Genomic DNA, 18,910 nt, shown 5'->3' on the forward strand with positions numbered 1-18,910 from the left:
GGGGAGCATTGCTCCCAAAGATGAAACTGATGTCTGGCCATACAGAAAGTACACTTTCCTTCCCAAAATGTAAATATTTTGTCATGCTTATCTGATAGGAAGGTCTGACCTGTGCTGGAACTTCTCACCCTTTCATTGGTAACAGACTACCCAGGAATCAGGAGTATAGTAGGTTAAGAACCACAGGATGTAGTAACTTCTCAGATGTGCTTGGGATTGAGGATGTTCTTAACAGAGCCCAGCAGTCTAACAGTAATGGGGCAAGGGAGTTTCTTTCTGTTAGGCTCTACAATGTTGAATAGCCATGAGTGTCTTTTCATGGACTGCTGATATTTCCAATGCCAGAGCCTCTGTCTTATGTCCTAGCAACTCCTGGAACTGTCTTAAATAGTCTAGTGATGAATGAGCTGAAGGGTCCAAATCCTCAGAGAAAGTTGAAGTAGCAGCATTGTGATAACTGGGACTTCAAATTTACCCTAATTGCAAGCTCAATTGTAAAAATTGAGTAAAGTTTATAAATAACCTACAATCACAAATTTTGATGGGAAAAAGGTACAAAATGGAGAAAGAAAGAGTGAATTAGTCCGCACAAAAAGGCCTACTGATATAATTCAAGGATTGCGTTAAGATCATACCTGTTAAATAAGACAGTGAGAGACCAAAAATCAGTGAACTAAAATTGGCCTACTAAAAGAGATCTTCACTATCATAGCTCTACTCAACCCATCTCTTGGTTCCCCAGGCCTTTGTCATTCTGATCCTGAGAAATATCTTCAACAGATTGGCCCATTGAGAGGGGCCCAGATGGCATTGCCATTTCTACTGGCTTCAGTTGAATCTCAACCACCACCTGGGATGTGTGACTTTGCATATATCCTCTCCCCACACCATGTGTCTTTTTCCTTCCCCAATTTATTTCTTCTCTTTCCTATCCCTCTCCTTTTTCCTTCTGTCTAATAAGAGTCTGGCTTAGATGGTCAAGACTTTATATTTTGCAAGACTGATGAAAGCCTATGACCAGGAAGCAGCAACTGAAAGCAATATCCTAAACAGCACAATGCTGGTACAAGTTTTCCAAGTCTCCAAGTGGCTGATAAGACTGTGTGCTGTGCCTGTGCTTCTCCAGCACTGAGGTTGCAAGTGAGAGTCAAAACCAGAAACTGTATTTTCTATTTTTGCTGTTCTTTTCTCTCCCCTTTTGTGTGTATTTTGTTTTGTCTTCCAAAAACAGGATCAGACTTTAACAGCAGCAGCGATGCCAGGTTCAGTCCATCTCAACTAATTTCTTTCCTTTTCCCCATAAGAACATAAAAGTTATTCCCCATCATTAATATCATCTAACAGATTGTTAAAAAGAGTGTTTTTCCTTCTAAAAACTCTCTCCAGCTAAAGGAAAAGGGAACTACGGATGTGTTAAAATGTTATATTTCAAATACTTTAACTGTTTTGCCTTCTTTTCTTTATCTTTAATAAACAGTTAAAATGATGTTTAATGGTGTCTTTGCCACAGTACTAAGCAGTCGGAGGTCTCTGCATACCATATCCTACACTTATTTAACACTATTTAATATTGGACTATGACAGGGTCTTAACATCTTTGACACTTTGAGCCCATATATTCCATCTAAATACAACAGCAAAACTGTTCTTGCTGATCAGAAGAGGGGTTGTTACAAATTTTCCTCCCCTTCTTTTCCTCAATCAGGCAGACTAGAATACTGACAAATAGAAAGGACAAATATTAGCATTGGTCTGGAGGTGGGGAAAACAAACATCCTAGGTGTTCTGGGAGAGTCAGATGGATGAAGAAGAGAAGTAGGTTTTATTGTTGACCTTTATGATGTCCAGACTTCCAAAGGCCAAGACTTCGGACTTCAGCCAAGAGGCTGAAGAAACTGAGAAAGAGTTCCTTTTAGATCCTGAGAGAACAAGACTACAAGGGCACTGAGGCACTCTGAGATGTTAGGTTCACAGCCAACCTGAAAAATTCACAGAACTGGGGCCCTGATTGAGACTCCAATACAATGTACAGCTCCAATGGGACTGGGCTCAATCTTCCCCAGAAAAGTGCATACTCAAGAATAAGACTATTTACTTTGATCATGGTGATAAAGGTCCTTAAAAAACTACAGATGGAGGAAAGGAACCAGGAATCTTAAGTATCAGGAACATTGATAAAGCTAAAAGAAAAGGAGTACTTGTGGCACCTTAGAGACTAACCAATTTATCTGAGCATAAGCTTTCGTGAGCTACAGCTCACTTCATCAGATGCATACTGTGGAAAGTATACTGTGCATCCGATGAAGTGAGCTGTAGCTCGCGAAAGCTTATGCTCAAATAAATTGGCTAGTCTCTAAGGTGCCACAAATACTCCTTTTCTTTATTGATAAAGCTGAAGCCATTGGCACTGGTGGTGCCACGGAAGGCAACTTAAGCTTTATGGTTCCTGGACCTTATGGTTATATCTCTTCCTCTTCAGGGACACTGTTGAGAACTCTGGTACTGAAGGCCCAACAGCACTTCTCTTTCTCTTGCCTTTGTGGAAGGCAGCTGAGAGAGAAACCAAAGCATCCTTGAAAAGAGAACCTGCTTGAGACTGAGCCCATGGTGCCAGAGAACTCTGTATTGACAGTCTCATGTTTTGACACTATCTTACTTGACACCAGGTGAGTACTCACATTGGCTTGCTTCAATTAAATTAATCTCTCCATTCCCAAGGGAATCCGCAGATCCAACACATCAATAGGTATCTGCTTTGTAGCTGGTAGCTTTGTAGCTGCTTTTAGATACCTGAGAAATTCCTGCCACCCTAGTGAAGGGATCCCTAGAAGCCGAATTTGGCCTTGGCACCAGTGAAATTGGCCCTGGATGGTTCACTTCTTTGAGCTGATGTTCTTGATGCCAATGAGACCTTAGTGCCTGTAGAAAACTTAGGTACTAGAGCCCTGGACCTCTATCTGGTACAAACTTCTTTGTTGCCAGGGGTCATCCTCAACTTGCCTGTCTTTGAAGCTGAAGATAACCTGCTATCTCTATTCATAGGAACAGGCAGCTCAATTGATGTTGGATCCAGGGACTGGACTTATAAACCTCTTTAGTGAAGAAGGCATGGATTTCCAGAGCCTCTGATTGCAGGCTCAATATGTGTAGGCCCTCTACTCAAGCACAGTGAGAACAAGCAGCATGTACACACACACACACACACACACCACTGTCACAGAGTGACTGGTCCCTTTAGGCGGAGAGAGACCTCAGGGAGGAGGGGCTGTCTGGCTCCAAACCTCTCTGATGGGCAGTCAGTCATCAGCCCTTCTTAGGCTCTGCTGATTCAGTCTCTCTCCTTGAGGTCAGGGAGTTGTACAGGCCCCCTTGTGGGCCTGTGTTTGCTAGATTCTGAGGCCATTCCTCTAGCAGCTTCCCTATCTGCTTTCTTCTTGAGCCTTTTCAGCAGCAGCTGTCCTCTCTCAGCTTCCCCAGTTGCTATCTCTCCCTTTATAGTGCACAGATATCTTCCCTTAAGCCCAATTGGACAGCAGGTAATCAGTCGCAAGTGCACTGGAACCCATTCCCTCTTAAAGGGGACAATCATCCTGTGGTAGCCAGCCTCTGGTAACAAGTGATAGATTTGATACATACCACTTAAATCTGTCCAAATACTTGAAGGCCTGATCAGCCATGTCTAAATGATCTGAGTACCTAGGTCCAGAACAAAAACTAAATGTCCAACAGTGCAAATGACCTAAAATTTACTAACTATACAACACACTAGAAATGAATGGCACTTTGGCTCAAAATCTCTCAGAATGGCTCTGGGCATAGAAGGTCCCTGCAACTGGCCTTTGAAAGGAAGCAACTCAAGTGGTTGGGACCACACAACCATTTTATAATCAGATACTAACTATTTGCTACTACATGAGGGCATTTGTGTTCCCCAGTGGGCACTGCTTTCCAGATGGCTTCTAAAGATCATTCTGGAAAAAGATACAAGCAGAGGTCACCTTGAAATAGTAGTAATATTCACACACACAAAAATACTGGCTATTAATAGGTTTGGAAGTATAAGAATATAACACTACACATTATAAACTAATTATATCAAAGTAAAAAACCCTGAAACATACCACAATATACATAATATGCACAGACAAAAGAGGCACTACTAGAAGGACAAAAATGGGAAAAGGCAAAGGCGAGTTTGAACTTTCAATTGGGCAAAGAGCCCTAGATATAGATAGGTTGCCTTTAAACTCTTTGTTACAAAATTTCGAGGCAGTAATATTACGTAAAATTATGCAAATAACTTCAGGTAGCTGCCCTACAAATCTCAAGAGATGGAACTGACCTGAGGCTGACTATTGTTACTGCCGCAGCTTTGATTGAATGAACTTTAATTTGACCCTCCAGTGACAATCCTGCCAGTGAATAACAATGAGAAGTGCACAAAGACAACCATTTCTGAATAACTGTCTTGGACAGAAGCTGATCAAATGCATTGGTGTCACAAGAAAGCACATCCAACAAAGACGGACTTTCAAAAGCCTTATTTTCTTCTAGATTAAAAGTCTTGGATTTTCAAATCTAGGAATGTACCGAGGTTAGTTTGACAACAACAAATGACAGCTGATTTAGTCAGAGTGAATTTTTACAATCCCACGAGGAAAAAATATTAGAAATTAGTATGACAAAGCTCTGTCCTTGCCTCCGTGGGTCCCGCGTTTCTTGGCGGATTTCGCTAGCCTCAGAGGCTCACTGTGACCCTCTATGTAACCCTTCTTTCTCTCGAGACAAGGGTCACAGTCTACTGAGCCAGTTTCATCATAAGCCAGCAAGGGCGGTGAGGAGAAGTTATCCTTCCTTGCACAGTCTCTGTTGTCTCCCAGTCTCAGTGATTAATCAGGGTGCAAAGATGGGGGGAGGGGAGCCCGGGCCCACCCTCTACTCCGGGCTCCAGCCCAGGGACCCTAATAGTATCAGCTAGGGTAGCTGACCTTTTAGAAACATGACATGTACAATTCCCTGGGCTACTTCCCCCACAGTAGCCCTTACTTCCTCAAGCTCCACTTCACCCTTACCTCAGGGCCTCCTTCCTTGTGCCTGATATGGTGTGTACTACTCAGCCTCTCCAACAGCGCAACTTCCTTCCACAGCTCCTGACATGCACACCCACCTGACTGACTGGGAGGCTTTTAACTAGTTTCAGCCATCCCCTGATTGGCTTCAGGTGTCCCAATCAACCTAGCATTCTCCCTGCCTTCTGGAAAGTTCTTAATTGGCCCCAGGTGTCTTAATTGACCTGGAGCAGCTTCCATTTCACTTAACCGGATACCAGGGATTTGTTTAGCCTGGAGCTAATATATCTATCTCCCACTACTTTTCTTTAGCCATCTGGCCTTGCCCCGTCACATAAGGTAACTAAGATATAAAATTTCCCATATGGTGGGTCAGTCATTATACCCCTCTATTTTTGTAAAATGTGTTCCTGCCATCAGGAAATATATATTAAATGTTTTATTGTTTATACTAGAATAGAAAACTAATACAATATTACTATTTCTCATCAAAAAACACTTATCAAATGGGTGATAGTACTGACCAAGTAGTGAGATACCATATGAATGGAAACAGAAAGTTGAAAGAGTCAGGTATGTAATTGTGAAACCACTCTTTCAATAAAGATAATGGTTTTGAGTGAGAGACAGTGAAGAGAGCACTTGGATAAGGGTTCAAATGGAGGGTCCCTAGAAGAATTACATTAAGGTCTTAGGATGTCGGAGGCTTCTGCATAGAGTGATAAACATGAACCATATCTTTTAAAAACTGTGACACAGTGGAATTCATGAACACTGTAGGTTTGAACAGGAGGGTGGCAAGTTGAAATGGCAGTTAAATGTAAATGTACTGACAGACCTGCTAGAAGCCTGATAGTTCAAGCTGAGGAAGTAAATGTGCCACTGACAGCATAGCCAGCAGGTGGATGAAGAAATGGCTAAAATAACACGAATAAATGGGCCCCAACTCCGAGTGTACTCTTCTATCAGTTCTACGACACTGGTGGGGAGTTCAGTCAACAAGAGGCTGTCCTGAGACCAAGGGATGAGAAAAGCATCCTAGAGGGACCCTGAGCTGGTACCTGTTCTGGAGCAGAAAAGGATGCATTTGTTCTTGCTGGTGGCTAATAGGCCTGTCACAAGGAAGCCTCATCTGTGGAATACAGGCTTGAGAATAGATTACTTCAGCAACCACTTGTGGTTGGTAGAGTACCTGCCTGCTGAGGTAATTCACAAGATAGTTGTTTGGTCCTCGTAGGTGAAGGGCCATGGGAGTTATCCCATCAAGATGGCACCATTTTTGTTGCTTCTTGACAGGCACCCGCTGCCTCTTGATAGAACATGTTGCAGTGCTGTGGTCTGCCAGTATCTGCACTGTGATTCTTTTCAGGAGCAGCAGGAAGGCTCTGCAGGCCAGTCAAATTGTCTAGAGTTCCAGCACACTGATATGGAGCAACAACCTTTTCCAGAACCACATGCCTTGAATTTGTAGGTGCTTTAGATTGGGCCTCCAATCTGCTGTCGACACATCTGTAATCAGTGTCACAATGGGAAATGGGGTACAAAACTGTACACCTTTGCAACCCATCTGTGGGCTTGTCCATCTATCCAGGGAAGATAATTCAGGAGCTGAGTGTCTATGATGTCTGGGTTGATAAACAGATCTCAGCCAGATTTGGAAAGGGGACATCTGGCAAGAGGTATCACATAAGTGCATGATACCATGTGATATAATAGTTTGAGCCAGAGTTAGTTTTACCAACTTGGAATCCAGAAAAAACCCTTTATTCTATGGGCTAAGAAGGAGTGAGGGATGGCTTGAAATTAATTCTCAGTCTTAAGGAGTGGAACAGGTTGAGGACTGTGAATACTTCCTGTGGGATTTCCCTCTCAGAAGCCACTTGTCCATATATGGGTACACATGTATTCCTTCCTGTCTCAGACAGGCTGCTACCGCTGACATGCGTTTTGTGAATACCCTCAGAGCTGCAGACAGGTCGGAAAGTAGAATCCTGTATTGACAGTGGTCATGTCCCACTATAAAACAGATATTTTCTGTAGGCTAGATGAATCGCTATATGAAAGTAAGCTCTCTGAAGGTCAAGGTTCAGGGAAAGGATTAGAATCAAATAGAACAGCCTTTGGTAATTTCTAATATCCATCAATATGAAGTAATTTTAAAACCATGCCAGAGAAAAATGGAAAAGCAGCAACGAAAAAGAGATAAGGATGGTCTACTGGGATTGGTCCACAGCTCTTGACTAGAATGTCAAACCTCCTACTCAGAAGATGATGCAGAGTGATGGTAATAGAAGAGGGAGGAAAAGTGAGACTTCCCCTTTAGCAGTACAATGAGAAGGCTTCTGTTGCTGAAAGAAAGAAGTTTGCTGACTGAATTGTCCCTGGAAGCAGATGCATAAATCTCAGTGTATCCCCTTTAGGTAGTGTAATGATTCGTGTGTGTGTGTGAGCTTTGAAAGGAAGATCTTAGATAATCATTTGGAGTTCTCTGGTAATCCTTGAGGACTGTAATCAGGATGATCTTTATCATGGTGATAGCTGTAGTCATGGAATGGGCTGCTGTATGAGAGGCACCGAGGGCTGCTTGGAGCAAAGTTGCACTGTTAGTTGTCACTCTGAAATGATGGATCTCTGATCAACCCTTGCGTACTGTGGGAGCTTCTCAAATGGTGCTACTTTGTCCTAGGTCAGGTCGTCATACCAAGTGACTAGCTGGATATTAGAGTTGAAGAGATGCTAAGGAATAGGCCTTTCTGCCTGTGCAGTCAAGACTCTTGAGAGCGTTGTTACTAGAAGTGGTTTTACATGGCCTTGTCTTCTTGGATTTCTCCTGTTCCGCATTTTCCACTAGAGACACAAGAGTCGCATACGATTAGAAGTATTCAAATCTTTTTTGAAGGACTTGGTGTATTTTCTCTGCTCATTTTGATATTGGAGGTACAGAAGCTGGAGTCTGCCATATGCCTTTTGCAGACTCTTAAGACTATTTATTGGCACTGCCAATTTGTCTGGGAAATTAGAACTGGTAATGTTAAATAATGTATGTGCTTTCTCCTTAACACAGATAATTCCAGAGTGCCTGCTAGACTTCCTAGCAACTCCTGAAAAGTCCTGAAATCATCAGGAGGTGGCACTGGAGCAGATATCACTGCCTCACTTGGTGAGGAAGACGACACATCTTTAGGTGTAGTCAGCCAGAAGAGGTTAAAAAGTTTCCTGTGGATCCTGGAGAGAGTCCTCTTCTGATTTTTCCTCCTGACCCTGTGCCTTTTCCTCAAGTTGTTTTCTCCACCATTCCCTTGGGAAGTCTACTTCCCTGAGTGGTTTAGTAAGAGATATAACTGATGAAGGGGATCTAGGTTGTTTGTGGGAAGAGAGCAGCTCCTAGAGGATCTATAAGGGGCCCCAGAATGCCTAGTAAGGATACTGTTGTAAACTAATGAGAAGATTGAGAGGTGCCAAGGGATATCAGTGTGACTTGGAGGTGTTTAGGAGCTCTGGCCTGGAAACCTCCAGGAATTGATCTACTTGGGGAACCCCTGGAAAGAGAAAGTCACCTTGGCACTGAGTGGTAGTCACAAGAAAGGAAAGATTTTAAACTATAAAGGGCTGCCAACAGGACAGAAATTTCTCACTAAACGAAACTCACTAAATTAGGAGTTACAGACTGAGTCAATGAAAGGGCACTATGGCATAGCAGGCAGACAATACCGCGTTCCATTTCACTGCCATGAGTAGTAAAAGAGAATTGAGAGGTAGTCAAGGCAACTAGAACTTTCACTTACTGTTGATCAGTCTCTGTTAACTGTTCATTCTGATATTGTTTCTATGTAACAGTCGAAATTAGGGAGGGACAAACCTGTTTAGAAAAAAAAAGTCCACCATCCACAGCTTCTACAACCAATCCTTTTCTGAAGTTCAGATATCTTCACGTTTTAAATTTATTATTATTTTTGGTTCACACAGTCACTTTCTGGTTTCATCCTAAATACCACAAGCAACATTGTTATTGCAGTATATCTAAATCAGCCAAAGACACAGGTTGAAATTTTATTGGAAAGTTTCTTATTGTATGGTGCCGAAGCCTTTTCAACAGTAAGTCCTTTGTAACTGTTAATATCTTTCCTGGAAGACAGAGGTATAACCTCCCAATAACAATGCATCATGTGCCCACTCTTTCTTCATTCATATACCTCCTGAAAAGGCATTTTGTGAAATCAACAAATACTAACTCATTGGCAAAACCTGTCTCCACACTACTATTGGAGAAAAACTAAGTTTAAGTTAGTATCAACTGCTAAACCTTTGTGTGTGTTGCCTATCTTGCTAGACTGTAAACTCATCAAGGCAGGAACACTGTGATCCTTTACGGTATAATTTGTATAGGACCCTAATAGTAAAATAAAAATTTATGTATTTGTTTATGTACTTAAAAAAATAGATGTGTGATTTGGGGAGTTGATTCAAATGAGTTAGTTAGCCTAAATGGGGCCTACATAGCCCCAAAGCATAAATGAACAAAGATGATAAAAAAAGATAGTAATGTCTGCAGAGCTGTTTACAGGGTCAGCAACATGTACCATGTAAGATCACAGCAACTCTTAAAATCCAGTGTTTTGGGCTCCATTTTCTTTTAAATTATTTATAGTAGGGATGGGTCAGACACTTCGTCACAGAGGTGGGGTGCTCTCCTTAGTATGTTTTAATTGGGTGCTGTTAACAAGTTCTAGATCCAAGCAAAGTAAAAGATTTCTTAAGTAAATGTTGCTTACACACACACACACACACACACACACACACACTAATAGCCAGCCAAATTATGGCAGGCACTATACCAAGGAAAAGAATGCAAGGAACTCTTCTCAATCAGTGCACCTATTTGGGGGTTAGCCATAATTTGACTTGAAGATGTTGGGGACCACAGCTAGCATTGCTGGCAGTACAAGCAGCACCTGAGAAGGCATGGCTGAGAAGGGTGGGACTATGGCCTCATATTCACTGCATACCAGCACAACTCGGGGGTGGGGGAGGAGGGAAGGAGGAGAAAGAGGTGAGAGGGGAAGTCTAGCTGTCCCTCTTCAAAGGCACAACAACAACTGTTTGTCAGCACATCTTGAATGCACTAAGTCTGCCTTTCAAGGACGTATGCCTCCAGATACAATTGTTCAGGTGGTGCACCTTCTACCTATCCTTAGTACTATACCGCTTCTCAACCACAATTTTGCTTTAAGTGAACAGATATTAATAGTATTTTCACAAGCATATCAAACGGCAAAGGTTTACACCAAGTGCTATGTCACACAGAAAGGATAGATGAATGCCAGAGCAACCTATTTATTTATTACAATCTTATATTATAAAAACATAACATGGAGAAGCAGCCCAGACTTTTTGTTTTATTTCTGTAAACAAACCTAGCAAAAAGATGAGGTAGGCCCACAGTAGTTAGGCTGAGGTCAGGAAAATAATTGTAAATTACTTTCAAATTAGCAGCATCTGAAATATCATCATCAATAAAACTTCAAGCCTGCACTTTTACACATATCACCTATAACTCTTCCAGTTTCTCCTGGTGGTTCTTGTTTTAATCCAGGGAAAGATAAATCCCTATCAGCTGTTTTTCCTACAAGCTGCAAGGGACAATAGTATCTCTCTTTTAATTCTATTTTTAAATACTTGGGAGGTACTCAGATATTGTGGTGAAAGGGGCCAGATTCGATAACCAGTCCCTTGCATGATACTGCTTTGGTGGCTGATTTGGAGGAAGCATCTTGCAGTCTTGTAAGATCTGAAGGCCCATCATAATTTGCCAGTAAAAATGAAAACAAAAATTCACTGACTGTGAGCAATGGTAAATGGTACATAACAAATGTAACACTGGCAAAACATGCACTGATACATCTCATTTTTTGATTCATGCAATAGGAATGGTAAAGCATTCTTCAATTTCTTTTGTAATGATATGAAGAACAAACAAGCTTGAGATGTATATTGATATTAACAGGAGCAATATGGAGAAAATGGTGGGTGACTCTTACAATGTCAGGGAACATGTGCCTTTTATTGATGATGGTAACAAAACCAATAGTTTAGAGATATGGCATACTAACAACAGCAACACAAACTGACTAAGCAAAAAGCAGTGAGAAGAACATATGGTGAAAACAGGTGCTAAAAAGAGACCAAAGATCAGTTTGCCAAAAGCTGAAAAGAAAAAAAATGTTCTGCTTCTTCTGATGCCAATATCACAGCTTGTACCTTAACACTGCTTATATATTAGTCCATGTATGAGTAAAATCATAGAATCATAGAATCATAGAATATCAGGGTTGGAAGGGACCCCAGAAGGTCATCTAGTCCAACCCCCTGCTTGAAGCAGGACCAATTCCCAGTTAAATCATCCCAGCCAGGGCTTTGTCAAGCCTGACCTTAAAAACCTCTAAGGAAGGAGATTCTACCACCTCCCTAGGTAACGCATTCCAGTGTTTCACCACCCTCTTAGTGAAAAAGCTTTTCCTAATATCCAATCTAAACCTCCCCCACTGCAACTTGAGACCATTACTCCTCGTTCTGTCATCTGCTACCATTGAGAACAGTCTAGAGCCATCCTCTTTGGAACCCCCTTTCAGGTAGTTGAAAGCAGCTATCAAATCCCCCCTCATTCTTCTCTTCTGCAGGCTAAACAATCCCAGCTCCCTCAGCCTCTCCTCATAAGTCATGTGTTCTAGACCCCTAATCATTTTTGTTGCCCTTCGCTGGACTCTCTCCAATTTATCCACATCCTTCTTGTAGTGTGGGGTCCAAAACTGGACACAGTACTCCAGATGAGGCCTCACCAATGTCGAATAGAGGGGAACGATCACGTCCCTCGATCTGCTCGCTATGCCCCTACTTATACATCCCAAAATGCCATTGGCCTTCTTGGCAACAAGGGCACACTGCTGACTCATATCCAGCTTCTCGTCCACTGTCACCCCTAGGTCCTTTTCCGCAGAACTGCTGCCTAGCCATTCGGTCCCTAGTCTGTAGCGGTGCATTGGATTCTTCCATCCTAAGTGCAGGACCCTGCACTTATCCTTATTGAACCTCATCAGATTTCTTTTGGCCCAATCCTCCAATTTGTCTAAGTCCTTCTGTATCCTATCCCTCCCCTCCAGCGTATCTACCACTCCTCCCAGTTTAGTATCATCCGCAAATTTGCTGAGAGTGCAATCCACACCATCCTCCAGATCATTTATGAAGATATTGAACAAAACCGGCCCCAGGACAGACCCTTGGGGCACTCCACTTGATACCGGCTGCCAACTAGACATGGAGCCATTGATCACTACCCATTGAGCCCGACAATCTAGCCAGCTTTCTACCCACCTTATAGTGCATTCATCCAGCCCATACTTCCTTGACTTGCTGACAAGAATACTGTGGGAGACCGTGTCAAAAGCTTTGCTAAAGTCAAGAAACAATACATCCACTGCTTTCCCTTCATCCACAGAACCAGTAATCTCATCATAAAAGGCGATTAGATTAGTCAGGCATGACCTTCCCTTGGTGAATCCATGCTGGCTGTTCCTGATCACTTTTCTCTCATGCAAGTGCTTCAGGATTGATTCTTTGAGGACCTGCTCCATGATTTTTCCAGGGACTAAGTTGAGGCTGACTGGCCTGTAGTTCCCAGGATCCTCCTTCTTCCCTTTTTTAAAGATTGGCACTACATTAGCCTTTTTCCAGTCATCTGTTACGTCACCAGAATCAGGGAGCTCTCTTCAAAAGGTATCCATTAGCTGTTTGGGATCACTGTTCTCAGAACACTGAGGATCCATGCCACGTAGTCTTGTTCATTTCAAATTGCTAGGTAAAGTAAGAAATTTTGGTAACCGGGACACCACAGTAATGAGGAAACATTTTCACACATATGTTGGGCTTGTGCTTCTTCAGAAGAGCTATGCTATGACTACTGATTAGCAGCACCTCAGACTTGAAATGAAACAAACAGGTAGATGGCAAAGAAGTAGTTTTTCTGGTTTGCGTCAGGCTAGACTCAGTTTTATCTAAACTATATGTCTATCATCAGCAAACATCGCACCAGCCAGAAATACATCACCAGGCAATAGCAATAAAGGACATGAAAAAACTAAACACATATTCTTACAAAACACTAAAGAAAAATCAACCCATCACAATATTCATAACCGAGAAAGCAACAAAAATGATTGCCCTTCCAATGCTGATTTGTACAGCATATTGGTATTTCCCATGCAGAAAATTCTTTCTGAGCAGTATGGTGTCCTGTCCTTATGATAACTTAGTAAAAACAAGAGTAACAAATTCTCCTACTGAGATGTAGAAAGCAGCCAAATGAATACGTAGCTTTTGCTATCAACACAGTAGGTTAGCAATCAATCTGGAGGAGTTATAAACTTCTAAATCTGGCAGCAGCAGCTCTTACTCCATGACCATCATTAAGTAGTAAGATCATATAATACAAAAGTGTCTGAATTCCAAATAGCCCATTTCAGCTCAAACACTGCTAGAGAATTTTTAAAAAGCATCCGGAATGTCTAATAGTGGTTGTGAAGCCAACGGCCTCTTTAATCATGGGTTTATTCATTATTAAGATTTGGGAGGCAAGTTCACTTTCACCGTCCTTGTATTTCATAAAGCAGTATTCACTTATCCCCACCTCTGACCTTCTAAGATATGGTTAGTTAATCCACGGCACTGGAAAATAAACTTCTTGTGCAACTGTTCCTGTTAACCAACAACCTCTTACAGCAACAGAGCAGAAGTTACAACATGCACCATCCATTTATAGATAAGTGGTAAACCATTTAAGAGATATTATCCAAAATGGAACATATAACAAGTCTTATATCCTGTCTCAGCATGGGGTGGGGATGGACTACATGACCTCTTGAATTCCTTCCAGCCCTACATCTCTATGGTTATATGGAAAATATCTAAACAATGTGGCTAAATGGAATTTAATTTATAAATTAAAATTATATTTTCAAATGCAAACTTGCATAAACCTAAAACTAATCCCCCTCCCCGAAATCTTGGTTGGCTCTAGTATTTTTAATTTTAGAAGACAATGTTATGCTTAGCTATGGTCCTTAAATTGTGCAACATTGTATTAACTATAGTAATGCTAAAAGAAAAGGAGTACTAGTGGCACCTTAGAGACTAACCAATTTATTTGAGCATAAGCTTTCTAGCTACAGCTACGGATGCCGATGAAGTGAGCTGTAGCTCATGAAAGCTTATGCTCAAATAAATTGGTTAGTCTCTAAGGTGCCACTAGTACTCCTTTTCTTTTTGTGAATACAGACTACCACGGCTGCTACTCTGAAACCTGTAGTAATGCTAATATTTTGTTATATTTCCTACCTTACCCACCTGCTCTAAGACACAGCCCACACACGCTATAGGGTCACAACTCACTTCCCCTCATGGACTTTGATTTTGTTAATAAACAAATGAACCATAAGTCAACATAAAGTCCAGTCGAAGCCTTTATTTTTAGGCATCATACTCAAAATTCCTGTATCAGGACAGCCCAGGTGAAAAGGCTATTTCTTCTCCTTGTATTCCATCAAAGTGAAGATGGCTTTATCCCCACTCCAAGACAGTCCATTAACTTTTACCCGTCTTAGGAACATAGGAGTGGAAGACTTCCTGGATCATCCAGTCTGATACTATCACAGGCAACCACAATATACAATTTCAATCATAAACTTATCAAGCTCCATCTTACTACTCGTTCGGATGTTTGTTCTCCTACACCATTGGAAGGCTGTTCCAGAACCTTAGCCCATTGTGGAGTTTGTTGGCTATAATTACAATTCAGAATAAATACAATGGCCTAAAATTCAGTTTTTAAAGTAAAAATATTCAACTACAAGAGAAGTCCGTAAAAAAAAAAAGTTTGCCCTGTCTAAAAAGTTGAGATGAAGGATGTTCCTTGTCAAAACCTTGTTTTAAGTTATCCTACCCTAAATGATCAAAAATATAAACTGAAACTAGTGGAGTGTAATGGAAATGTATATAACCTCAGCTCCTGCTATTATGAAGGATAAGAAAGAAACTTATTGCATGATCTAGTATTTACAGTAAAAGAATACTTTAAATAGAATAACAATTTATTTTTAGGCAACAGCAAAAATACAGTAATTCAGAGTTATGACTTCACAAACACCTTTTAATTAAAAAATATGTCACATCAGTGTATCATGTTGTACTGGACATATTTACAATCCATTTTTATTTTTTCAGTTCCAAATGTAACCACATTGAGCAGCATCTATGTTTTAAAATATCAGATTTATAAAATATTGATAGCGTAAATGAATGTTTTAAAAGTTATATTTCTCTAGTAAAGTACAAAAATAGCTGTTAAAATCAATAGATAAAACAAAAAAAATAAAGAAACTATGAACTAGGTTATAACTGAGATGTTATCAAGGCTGTAAATATATCTCAAGATTTCTAGTGACATAATACAGTCTAGATGCTCTTTCCCAGTTATTTCACAGAACCTCTCACTGTATCCGTGGCGTTGAAATTCAGAGTTACCTATCATTTAGTCTATAAATACAGCTCAGATGACTAAGGCTGAAATGTGCTAAGATGCAGTAATGTTTCAAATTCATACATGAAACAATTTAGAATCTTCCCTCAGGCACTCACTGCTGCAGCTCCTGCTGTTCTCTTACCCACAATTCCTCCATTTACCTGCTCGTTGGGCTGCCTCAGCCCTGGTCAGGAAATGGTGAAGCTGATCCAGCTTATCAGGCTGCTCCTCCAGGGACTTCTGCTGCCATATGGCTGACCCAGGCCCTGAAGCCTCCCTCAAGGCATTCCACTTCTGTATCAGAGTGAAGAGCTCAGAGAAGGACTTGTGATAACCCTGTCGCAGCATGTCTATGCAGATGTTCTTCTTGTATGAATTCCTGTAACTGGGAATAAGAAATACTGATTTTAATCCTTTAAATCTGTATTTATGTTCTCTACAATCCTCCCCCACACACATAATTAAAGATACTACAATGGTTTTCAAATGCAGACTTCAGAAACAACAAAGGAGAGGTAATATTTGAATCATTTAATCACAGGATTTTTTACAGAATGGTTTTTAACTAAACCCTATGCTATAGAACAGAATATAGCAATAGTGGTAATCTATAAGTACTTTTATTGGAACTGCATTATAAAATATGCTGGTGTTCCTCAACTGAAATCAATCAGGACAGTCAACTGAGTTAATCTACATAGGGAAAAAAATAAGCACATACTTCATATCAAAACAATGTACATGTTAAATAGTTTTACTGGAGGTAATGGTGGATTAGTATTTGTTAGAAACAGAATCATTACATATTATTTTGCCTCTGTTCAGTGTCTGACTTCATCTGGGACTAGCTAGTGATACAGAAGTTTCATAGTTTCTGCCTAATTTTAAAAGCAAATGACATGTCCACAGAGATACAATGAAGAATTTATATCAAAGTTATTCCACTGATAAACATGGGCAAGATATACATATTAAAAAAAGAGATGCATAATTAAATATTTTCAAGAGGTAATACATCTTTTGAGACATTATTTATGGACATAATCCAAATACTTCTTTCAAGTGGCATGAAACAATCTAGGGCCCAGAATTAACAGTTTCCAGGATTGGGCCTCTAGTGTGGGGTAAAAATTCCATCTCTATCCCACTAAAATGACAAAGCTCTAGCTTTTGTATTATGCTACTGATATTCCCAAACAATTTTTCCCATTAAAAGACTATCTTTTTTACTACAAAATTTTCAGAGCCTATAAACGAAAATAAGGAATTCTGAAAACTGATGTTTACTGTACATTTAACAGGTTTTGAGTGAGGTTCATGTTAAACAATTTAAAAATAAGACTAATTCTAGCCTAGGAACAACTCTTCTTTCTTGCCATTTCCCTATTCAGTATTGGCAACTTTTATAGCCTTCTTCCAAAACTCATGACTAAGGCTACGTTTTAGTCACAGATATTTTTAGTAGAAGTCATGGACAGGTCACAGGCAGTAAACAAAAATTCATGGCCAGTGACCTATACATGACTTGTACTATATACCCCTGACTAAATCTTGGGTTCCTTGCGGGGTGGGGTGGCCAGGGAGTGCTGTGGGTGCTCGGGGGGGAAGAGGTGCGACAGCGCACGTCTGTGACCTTGGCTGGTGCTGGGGGGGATGGGCCGGGGGGGAGTGTGTGGCCCGGGACGCCCACTGCTGCTCGGGGAAGGGGGAGCGGCCCAGGACGCCCACTGCTGCTGGGGGAAGGGGCAGCTCAGCGGCACGAGACCCCTGCTGCTGCTGGTGGGGGGGGCCGCCGGGTCGGCTACATCTGCCGCTGTAGAAGTCACGGAGGTCCCAGAAAGCCATGGAATCTGTGACTTGTGAGGACTTGCAGCCTTACTCATGACTGTATGCCAAGCTGTCATACAGATAGTTATACTGAGTCTTTGGTGTCCCTGTTGGTCGCCTTCCACTGACGATCATTGCAACAGACATCCTACCAACATAGCTCATACCAACCTACCTCAACTTGTCTCCAACTGGAGCAACCTGCAGTATGCCCCTTACAACCTCATTTCATTTCTCAACAAGGAGTGTCCAATCAATCATTTGACCATTACAACATCTTCATTTCCATAGTGGAAAGCATACGGATTTCCTTTTTGTGGCTGGCCCAGTCTCTGTTCCATTCATTACTACTGTAGTTATTTTCCAGTTCTATACTAATGAAAATTATGTAAACACCTTTTTATTTAAGTCAAAATGGAGCAGGCAAGTTTTAAAATAAGCTTTAAGTGTCAATGATCTGTGCTGTTTATATTCCATTAACACAATAAAAATAAAAGCCATTAATAAAGGATCTGTTCTTCCACTGATGCATACTGATCCTGCATAAGTAATTCACCTATGCTTGTGGAGAGTAATTGGGGGGTGGGAGGAAATCCCACTGACTTCAATAACAGTGAATGCTAAATTAGTATAATTGAGCGTAGTGAAAGCTTTGAGGGAAGAGGGGGGAAGAGTAGTGAATGTTAAAAGTAATTTAGGAAGCGGAGATAAAATAACTAGCCATCATTTAACAAATATATAAAATATATTTGTAACTAGTCAAAACATTATTCAGTTCAATTGTAGGTTCCATCATAATTATTGGAACATTATACTAGTATTTGTAGAGTAGCATAAAATTGACGCAGCCAAGTGTGCTAATCTCGTTAGACAAATGCATTTTACTTAAGGTCAAAGCACATTTTCTCAAATGAGAAGTATCATTTGCAAACTAATACATTTACATGCAGGATGAAGACAGTGGTGTAACTACAATTTGTGTCACCAATTTTCTAGCAAAAGGCTATGCCAATTAACTAAAAGAAAAGAAACTAAATTACAGCTGGAGTGACCTCACTGTACTTAATATTTAGTTTTCTCAGGGGAAGATAATTGTAAACTGTATATTGTACCAATAACAAGCCTACCTACAGTAATAACATTTCAACTACAGTATAATAAAAAAGAGCTAGTTTATCTGACAAAGTTACACTTAAAGGACAGAAATTACTGCATGGAGCAGCATAACACTTTTGCCTCTTTAAATTACTGTAAAGTATTTATAAACCACAAGTGATGAATCATGCATGAGTTATAATGGCCTTAAATTCACATTGTGGGGATACATTTTATGAATGTAATCTAAGGGATCATTTGACAATTATACTGAAATTCTTTCAATTATCAACAGGATTCCTGTTGAAAATGTCAGTGTTCTGTAGTAAAGCATGTTAGTTTTTAACAT

At 40.7% G+C, this 18,910-nt stretch overlaps 1 protein-coding gene across 1 annotated transcript in view; it reads right to left on the reverse strand.

Moving 5' to 3' along the window:
* The window catches only part of TTC29 (tetratricopeptide repeat domain 29), a 201,949-nt gene that overhangs the window by 142,873 nt on the left and 40,166 nt on the right, over nucleotides 1-18,910 (reverse strand). The window contains exon 3 of the mRNA XM_077816149.1: nucleotides 15,801-16,024. Within this exon, the coding sequence (XP_077672275.1) occupies nucleotides 15,801-16,024 (224 nt within the window). The remainder of the gene's footprint in view (nucleotides 1-15,800; nucleotides 16,025-18,910) is intronic.

This window comes from Eretmochelys imbricata, chromosome 4, assembly GCF_965152235.1.
Source record: "Eretmochelys imbricata isolate rEreImb1 chromosome 4, rEreImb1.hap1, whole genome shotgun sequence".
Taxonomy (NCBI): domain Eukaryota; kingdom Metazoa; phylum Chordata; order Testudines; family Cheloniidae; genus Eretmochelys; species Eretmochelys imbricata.